Source organism: Eublepharis macularius, chromosome 6 (genome assembly GCF_028583425.1).
Source record: "Eublepharis macularius isolate TG4126 chromosome 6, MPM_Emac_v1.0, whole genome shotgun sequence".
Lineage (NCBI taxonomy): Eukaryota > Metazoa > Chordata > Lepidosauria > Squamata > Eublepharidae > Eublepharis > Eublepharis macularius.
The window spans coordinates 98,326,240-98,335,607 of record NC_072795.1 but is presented as its reverse complement, the minus strand read 5'-3'; the positions used below and the strand labels follow the sequence as shown (position 1 = coordinate 98,335,607).

The 9,368-nt window shown below is 54.1% G+C and overlaps 1 protein-coding gene across 1 annotated transcript; it reads left to right on the top strand.

Moving 5' to 3' along the window:
- The first annotated feature begins 651 nt into the window (after nucleotides 1-651).
- On the top strand, nucleotides 652-5,108 carry NKX6-2 (NK6 homeobox 2). Its single transcript, XM_054984107.1, has 3 exons — nucleotides 652-1,075; nucleotides 1,820-1,992; nucleotides 4,851-5,108. The coding sequence occupies exons 1-3, from the start codon at nucleotides 652-654 to the stop codon at nucleotides 5,106-5,108; spliced, it is 855 nt and encodes a 284-aa protein (XP_054840082.1).
- The last annotated feature ends 4,260 nt before the right edge of the window (nucleotides 5,109-9,368 follow it).

Sequence of the window (9,368 nt, the reverse complement as noted above, 5' to 3'; positions counted from 1 at the left end):
TTTTGCGCCTCCCTCCTCCTCCCGCGGTGACGTGGATGCAAAGCGGGAGCCCGGAGCGCCCAGCGATTGGCCAGTTGCGGGGGCCTCGGAAGAAAACTCGCCCAATCCGGAGGCGCTCCTGGCAGGTGGCTGCGAGGTTATCAGAGCATCTTGTCCGAGTCGGGACTCCAGCGCTGAATCAATTGCGCCGGGAGGGGAACTCTGCCTCGAACCGCCAAAAATTACGCCGGGGGGGAAAGTTTGGAAGGGGAAACGAGACCCTGCGGCGGCGCTCCCTCCTCCCCCCACTTTGCGAGAGGATTTCCACCCTGGGAGGGGGAAAGTTCAAAGCCACCGACAGGTGACGTCGCCCAGAGAAGTCGGAGCGCAGCGAGAGTTCTTCGCCTCCCCACCCTCCGCCGGCCGCCACGCCTTTCCGCCGAAAACTTCCCGCCCGTGTGGCCGCAAGCAAGCCGGGCCCGCGATCACCGCCGGAAAACTTTGTGACTTTTGCGCGAAGGGCTGCGAGGCGCGGGCGGCGCCGTTCCTCTGGTGGCCGCGGAGCTTGGGGGGCGGCCGGGGGCTCCGCTCTGCCCTTCGCTCGCTCGGGCTCCCGGCCCGCCGCCGCCTGCCTGCCTGCCTGCCTGCCGGCCGCGTCCTTGATGCGCCCCAATGCTAGCCGTAGGGCAGATGGAGGCTAACCGCCAGGGCGCCTTCGTGCTGAGCAGTACGCCGCTGGCCGCGCTGCACAACATGGCCGAGATGAAGACGTCGCTCTTCCCCTACGCCCTGCAGAACCCGGCCGGCTTCAAGGCGCCGGCCCTGGGCGGCCTCAACGCGCAGCTCCCGCTGGGCACGCCGCACGGCATCAGCGACATCCTGGGCAGGCCCGTGGCCGGCGCCGCCAGCAGCCTCCTCTCCGGCCTGCCCCGCCTGAACGGACTGGCCACGGCCGCCGCCGCGGGGATGTATTTCAACCCGGCCGCCGTCTCCAGGTACCCCAAGCCCCTGGCCGAGCTGCCCGGCCGGCCGCCCATTTTCTGGCCCGGAGTTATGCAGGGGGCGCCCTGGAGGGACCCGCGGCTCGCCTGCCCCGGTAAGGCTCTGGTGCGCGGCGCGGGCGGGAGCGGGGAGAGGAGCGGACGGGCCGCCTGGGAACCGGCCGGGGGACCTTCGGGGTCTGTCTGGGCGCTCAAAGGCTCGCGTCGGCTCTTCCCCCGAAGGGACGTGCGGGCAGCGCCTACAGGGCCCGGCCCGGACGCCATTAGGACGGCGGGGGCGACAGCTTTCTGCACATGCTCAGAGAGCCGCCGGTTGCTCAGCGAGCGTCCCGGCTGAGCTCCGGCGGGGGAAAAGGCAGCGAGTGACTCGCACTCGAGCGACACGGGGAGCGAGAGCCAGACTGGCTGGTGGGCCGCCTTGGGGAAGCCGCGCTGTTCTCGGGAAGCGGGCGGGAGGCTGCGGGCTGCAGCGGCCCGGGGCTGGAGGCGCCTCGCTGGACGCGGCGCCGACCTTGGGAGGCGGGTGCGCAGTACCTGCCGGCGCCCCGATGGGGAAGGAGAACGGGGCGGCCGCGGACAGGCCCCGAGCCCGGAAGTGCCCGGCAAGGCGCTCTGCTGGGCCGCTTGGCCTGGAGGGCTCCGGCCGGCCTGGTCTGGTCGCCTCCTCCGGGCTGCTCTCGGAGGCGGCTGGCTGGCTGGCGCGGCAACAGGCTGCCGGCTCCGCGACAAGCGCGGCGAGTTCTCCGCCGGCGGCCCTTGTGCCGGGGGGAGGCAGGCGCGGGGCGAGCTGGAAGCGGGCCGGGCTCTTGACGGCGCTGTCTGTCCTCTCCGCCTTGCAGCCCAGGCCGGGATGGTTTTGGATAAAGACGGCAAGAAGAAGCACTCCCGGCCCACTTTTTCGGGGCAGCAGATCTTCGCGCTGGAAAAGACCTTCGAGCAGACAAAGTACTTGGCCGGGCCGGAGAGAGCCCGCCTTGCCTACTCGCTGGGCATGACGGAGAGTCAAGTCAAGGTAAGGCGCGCCCGGGCGCTGGCTGGATGCGGAAAGCCTCCCCGGCCAGGCGCAAGAGCCGCCACCGCAGCGTCTGTCTCGGGCCCCGAACGCCCCGGCAGGTTCAGGCTGGTCCCCTCGTCCCCGCGGGTTTCGCAGCCGGGTGGTGCGCCCGTTTACTTAGAAGTAAATCTCGGTGAATGCGGGAGGGGGGGTGGTTCTCCCAAGGAAGGCTGCAGTCTTGTGGAAACTTGCCTGAGAGTAAGCACCATTGTACAAAATGGAAGTTACTCCTGAGTAAGCTTGCCTAAGAGTGGGTTGCATGACTGCTGTGAAGCCTTGCGGCTTTGCTCGGAGCTCAGTTCTATCAGAAACGAATGAATGTGTTCAGGAACCGGGCCTAAGAAATCCGCCCGCTCTTTGGTTTCAAAAGCCATGACCCAAATTTCCGGTTCTAACAGGTTAAGAAGTTTAGTCCGAATCCCTTTGCCTAAACCCCAGAACCCGCGATCCTAAGTGGGCTTGCATGCAAATGAATGCCGTCCTCAAAACATTTCCCGAAATGTATTTAGGATTCCTGGAATCTTGGGGCTTAAATTATCCCAAATAAATTTACAGAGAAATTCAGCAGAACTGACTTTTTCAAAAGCATCCTTAGGGTTGTAGCCTGCATGAATAGCCTCTCTTTCTTGGACTTCTGAAGGAAGATTTCCTATTTACCAGCCTTTTTGTGTGTTTTTTTACTTCCCCTTATAAAGAGGCAGAACATTTTAAAACGAAAACTTATTTCAAGAAAAAAAAAGAGTCCAGAATTATCCATCCAAAATATTTTCCACCCGCAAAATCTTTCTTACATTTTAGATCCAGTGTGCCTCTGTCAAATTTTCTGATTGCATTTAGGAGGCTTTCAGAATGTGAAATGAGTAAACTTTGTTTTGTTTTTAATTGAAACCGGGAGAGAGTTTTACAGCCTCCATCAGATGGTATATTTTTACAAGAAATCTCAGTTGTTGAGTTGCAGAAGAATATGGGTAGCAGCAGAATATTTTACAGCCCCAAACAGATGATGAGGACACTTTTTAAAAAATTACCTTGGCACAAGCCAGGCCTTCGGGTTTAGTTGCATTTCCCAAGGGTTTAACTGGATCGTGTCCCACTGCCCTATATATGAACAGCTGATTTGGGACCACTCCTTTCCAGAGTTTGTTTGGTGAGAAGGGGAGCTCAGCCCTTCAGATGTTGCCATTTCTTCTGTTACAACTGCAGTAGCCTCCAGGAAGGCTGTGTCTTTCGGCCTGGGCGGCTGCCCTTTTGGGAGCCTAAGAATTTGCTTTCTGTACCATCCCGTGCCTAATGGAGAGAGGACTCAGGAGGACTCAGTAACCTCCCCTTTTTTCCCTACAAAGGCTACACCACGATGTTGTTCCTCCACAATGCAATTGCATTTAAACTCTGAACTCAGCATCACTTGGTATTCGGACATGACCAACAGATTTCAGTGGGACATTTCCACATTATGTTGATCTTTAAGCTGTAGTCGCAAAAAATTTCCCTCCTTAAACCGGGAAGGTACAGGTGGGAATGGGGGCTGTGAGATCCCTAAGGTTAAAATTCTGGCAATCCCTTCTTCCACGGCTTCGGTCTGAAGCCGGTTCAGTGACGATTTGTTTTCTAATTGAGCTGTCCTAAATTTATTTACCCCCCCCCCCCCAAAGAAGAGCTCTTGAAACCAATGAAACTTCCTTTAGAATAAACCTGCAGCCGAGTTGTTTAAAGCAGGTCTAACTAATCTCCCAGTGGCTGGATTTAGGGGAGCTGTGTGACCCCTGCGCGGGGAATGAGATGGTGTAAAGGAAGGACCTGTGTGTGGACCAGGCAGGGATCCGTTTGGGAGCAGGCTTGGAATGTCAGGAGATGCCCCTCCAGTCAAAGAGATGCGAGGGTGTTAGGTGGAGAAGTCCCAGTTAAGGGATCGGAGGAGGTCCGTGCCAAAGAGTTGAGGGGAGTCCAGCCACTGTTTGGACCACTCGGTTAGGAGCTGCTTTTGCTGAAATCAGGCCGGGGATTTTAAGCATCCTTGCTAAAAATCTCCTCCAGTACAAATTGTTAGGCAGAAAGTGCTACGGAAGTGTGTCATTGACCCGAGCAAACGTAGGCGGGATGGGTATTAGCTTTGCAATTCAATCCAACCGAAAGAAATGAGGCTTGCTTCTGAGTAAACGCGTATGGGATCGGGACCGTGGGTCAGTCAGCTGCCTTCTGCACACACCCAGGATCTCTAGGGTTGGAAGTGCATTTGCGGTTACATTTTCCGCGGACGCGCCCCACAGATTTCAGTGGTGCTGGCGACCTTCGGGGACCCGGGCTCCCCCCAATAGGAGTGACTTCAAAGGGTTTATATTGGATTTCTCAGCACCGCCACCCCCCCCCCCCCCAGGCCCGAATCTCGGCCGCTTCAAACGGATCTGCTTTGCGCACGAATTCTGCTCACAACTGAAGCGAGGTTTGGGGCATCTCGGCCTGGAGCCCCAGCCCTGCTCTCGGAACCCCCTTACCGAAGGGCATTCTCAGTGCAGGTCTCTGGCGAGTTACTCCGGTCTACGCCGATGGACTGAGGCTGGAGTAACTCTCCCTGGGGGCGCCCTGCCGGTGCGTCCCCTCCGGATAAGGGCGTCGTAATTCCCTTTTCTGGCCGGCCCAATTCGCGGGCAGAGCTTCTGCGGGCAGCAGAGACCTGGCGGCCCTGAAGCGAATGTTCTTGACGCGATCGCGCGCGGCTTGGAGCGCGGCCCGGGCGGGCTGCTCGGTGGCTGCCGCCCGGCTCCGGCTCCGGCCCCGCCTGGGCTCGTGTGACGGCCGCTGTGTGCTCTGCCCCGCAGGTGTGGTTCCAGAACCGGCGGACCAAGTGGCGGAAGCGGCACGCCGCCGAGATGGCCTCGGCCAAGAAGAAGCACGACTCGGAGACGGAGAAGCTGAAGGAGAGCTCGGAGAACGAGGACGACGACGAGTACAACAAGCCGCTGGACCCCAACTCGGACGACGAGAAGATCACGCGGCTCCTCAAGAAGCACAAGGCGGCCGCCGGCGCCCCGCTGGCCCTGCTCAGCCCCTGCAGCAACGCCTCGGAGCCCTCCTGACTGCGGCCCGCCGCCGCCCCCCCCGCCGGCCAAGCAGGGGCGCCCGCGCCCGCCCGCCGCCCCCGGCCCGCCCGCCGCAGCCGCGCCTCGTGTCCGGCCCGCCCCGTCGGGGAAGCCGCCTCTGTATAGGGATTTTTACAGGATCCGTTTCGGCCAGGAAGGGCCGCCCCTTCTCACCACCGGGACGCAGCTTCGGGTCTCTCTGGCACAGGGGAGTGGGAGGGAGAAACGCTTTCCAACTTTGAAAAGGGGTTAAATCCTCCCCCACCTGGGCTGCACCATGGGCTGTCAACCTCCAGGTGGGGCCTGCAGATCTCCCGGAATCACAGCTGATCTCCAGGCCATGGAGCTCAGTTTCCCTGGAGGAAATGGCCGCTTTAGAGGGTGGGCTCTGCACCCTTATAATCTGCTGAACTCCAGCCCCTCCCCAAACCCCGTCCCCCCAGGCTCCTCCAACAAAAATCTCCAGGAATTTCCCAACCCAGAGCTGACAACCCTGGCTGCCCCCCAGCTCCATCTTTCCTAAAACAAACTTCTCTTGGAAGCTCCAAGGAAACCCCCTCTGCTGCTCGCTTGGGCTGTGACCCTCAGCCTAATTCCTCTGCAGAAGTAGCTTCGGAGTGACTGGATAGGAGTGCCAAGGCTTTTAGGATGGTAAAGAAGCGCTTTGGGCGAAACCAAGGCCGGGGGTCTGGCTGGGGGAGGGGGAAGCTCCAGGAGCAGCGGGACTCGCCCCATTGGGTGGGCTACAAGTGAAGGCAGTTCCTACTTGGGAGCGAGCTGCGCATGCTCACTCTTCCGCTGTTTCCCCACCGTAGGATCAGGCAGTGCTGGGAAACACCTCTGGGAGGGTTCAATGGGACTTTGGTTTCCAACAAGCGAGTCTTAATTTTTGCTTCTGTGACTTGCTGATTTACAGGCTTCAGTTCTGAGTTTTTGCCAGAGCTTCTCAGCCATACCTTGATCTGAGCATGTTTGTTTGGAAGAAAGATCCATTGAAATAAATGAATCTTTCTTTGAAGCAAATGAGCTTAGAATGGGGTGGAGTTGTTTGCATTTAGGAAAGGTACCTTTTAATTGTTACCCCCTCTCCTTCCTGCTCCTAACAATCAAGGTTTTGTTACTGGTTTTGTATATGGGTGGCGAACTCCTGCTCAGCCACTTTGTATATAGAAAATTACAGATTTTTTGTGATGTATATTTCTAATGTAAAAAAAAGGCAGTTTTCTTTCATCCTCTTTTATTTTGGATTTGGATGGCTTCACTGATCTCCCTTTTTCTTTGACTTGTGTTTAAAGGGAGAGAGAACTGCAAAACTTGATTTTCAATTGGCTTCAAACTCTTCTGGTTGGAAAGACTTTGTATAAATCAATAAATTATTTAACAAGCTTCTCTTTTGCACAATATCAGACTTTGTATGGGGAGCAATGATCTCTTTCCTCTACTTCCTTCATTTGTGGCGTTTGCTGAGTCACCCCCTGGATACTTGGGAGGGGGGGATTTTTTCAAGTGGAGGATTTGCAGTTGGGTCAGCTTCTCTGCCTTCAGAAGGAAAAGATCCCGACTTGCCTCGGCAAAGGACAGAGCATCACTGAGGAAGAAGGCCTGCGGAGGTGAGATTTGCCTTGAACAGGACAGTAATATTGAGACCTGTGGCTTTGAAGACATACACTCAGAAGCTGGTCTCACTGATATCTGCTGAGCAAATTTTCAAGAAAGGCTGCATTTTTGATGCAAGGGTGAGCAATGACAATTTCACCATTGATTTCAGTGGAAACCAGACAGCTGGCTTGCCTATTTATTCCCTGCTTTTCTCCCCAGTGGGGACAAAGTGGCTCAGAACAGTGTTCTCCTTTCCTCCTTTTTATCCCCACAGCAACAGGTAGTTTAGGTTGAGAAAGAATGACCGGTCCAAAGTCACCCAGCAAGCTCCAAGGCAGAGTAAGAAGATGAACTTGTCAGCTTAAACACTTCTTCACGCTGAGTTTGTGAACATCACGGGGAGGGAAAGAACTCAAGTAAGAGGCTTGAAAACTCTCATGTGGGAAGACATTTCAAGCACTGAGACCCGGGGCAGAAACTTTGACTCCCCACCATCACCACCGCTGCAAATGTGTGGAAGGAGCAGATCCAATTTTAGCCAATGGGCAACAGGGGCATCTGCCCTGGGCCCTGCACTTTGGGGGGCCCAGTCTCCCACAGGACCTCCCTCAAGGAGGGGGAAAGGAAGAAGAGCAGGCTCCGGGCACCACTTGCCCCTGACCCCTCTGGGGCTTGGGCAGCTGGTTTCTAGTGGCAGCAGTGGCCCCACCCACCTCGGCTGAAAGACACCCCTTGCTTGGCCCCAAAGAGGGGCCGGTGGTGGGGTAATGGCGATTCTGGGACTTCATCTTTAACTTTTGCCCAGGGCCCCAGAATCACTAAGGCTGCCCCCTTGGAAGACATTATCTGGTGCAACAACATTGAAGATGCTGCTTCATGGTGGTTTGTATGAATGTGACAGCTTCTTTTTTTTAGCCACTATGTATTTTGAATTCCTGCCCCAAAGCAGGGCTGTCAATGTGGCTGCACCAAAGCAGTGTTTCTTCTGTGCTCTGTATGAGAGGTCTTAATTGGGCCTTAGGAAAAGCTCTGCCCACTCTCATCGCTAGGAAAAGCTTTACCTGGATCCTCTCACAGTTGTACAAGAGTCCTCTAAATAGAAGTTTGCAAATACTTAAAACTGAAATCTAGATGGGTGAGTCCCAGCCCCCCATTGTACTTTTTGCTCCAGCAGGTATTGGAAGCCTCCGTACTGAGAATGTGGGGCCTTTTCATAAGTGACTTGAAAATTGCTATGGCACCCATGAATCTTTGATGCCATCATTGCTTCTGCAGCCTTGCATAACTGCTGTTTGCAAGTGAAACTTGTGTTATAAAGGGTGAGTGTAAGTCTAGCTTGCTGCATAACTTTCAGGCACTTTAACTGGATTCCTTTCCTAAAGTATTAGCTACTCAGTTAAAATCACATTAATTTTCCTATGGGTAAAAGCAGTACTGAAGTAAAGAGCATACTTTTTTAAAAAAGAAAAAGAATGCACCTGGTGTGAAAGAGTAGATATCTCTTAAAAGAACACTTGCTGGCTACAGGTTATGTAAAAAAAATGTACTAATACCGATATTGTAAGCTGCTAGGATAATTGAGTTAATCAACCTTTGTAGTTGATTAACTGATTAAATGTTGCACCTCTAATTCATGTGCGCATGAATAATGTGAGAGAAGAGAAAGAGTTGGAAAGAAAGGGGCCAGGAGGACCGGCATTGGTCAATGGCTGCAGCAGTGGAAGGGCCATTGGAGCTAAGCATCTGAGGCAGAAAATCCCATTGAGGACAACAGTAACAGAAGAAATAAAGATACACGAAACTAAATAGGTTCGAGGTTTTTTCCCTTTTAATGTGTGCATGCATACAAAGACATTTCAGTAGAGAGGGGAAGCTGTTTAGCAGATTTCAAGACCCACTCTTGGTATATTAATTTGTAAATGGCTGTATATTAATTATAGTGATTTTATCAATACAACTTGAGAGGTAAGCAGGTTTGTGCCTTTTGCATGCATTGTATAAAGGATGTAAATAAAATAAACAGGCCTGTTTATAACAACAGGCACTCAGTGTGCACAGTCAGTGAGTTGGCCAGAACTTTAGATGAAAAAGAATACTGGCATGCCACCTGAACGGGGCATGTGGAGAAACTTGCCCCTTTGTCAATAGTCCCCATACTCTGTGTTTGACCACTTATGATGTAGGCATCCTATCAAGGGCCACCAAGCCTTTTCTCAGCCTTGTAGGTGTGTTTAAGTGAAGGTTGGCTGACTTGCAGGTCACTCTGCAGTTTTGAATTTAAATGTGTGTGCCTGCCACTTGTAGCTAAAGTTTGGTGTTAAGTTCTTGAATAAGTTGAAGACCTTTTTTCTCAACTCATGAATTTAGATCTCTTTTGAGCTTCTGGAGCCATCAGCTCCCCAACCAAGATTGGGGAAAAAAAATATGTCAGAGTTGTAAACACACAAGCAAGACCACCCAACTGTGAGGAGAATATGGATTTAGTGGCACCTTAGAGACAAGTTGCCTTTTGTTCCATTATAGGCTTGTGTGGACGAGAGCACTCTTCTCCTGATGCAATGAGAAACTCCTCACTGGGCAGTTGAAAACAGTTCTCTTCCGTGTTGTCTCTCAACTTGACAATGTACACAAGAGATTCAAGACTAAAATTATGTTGCC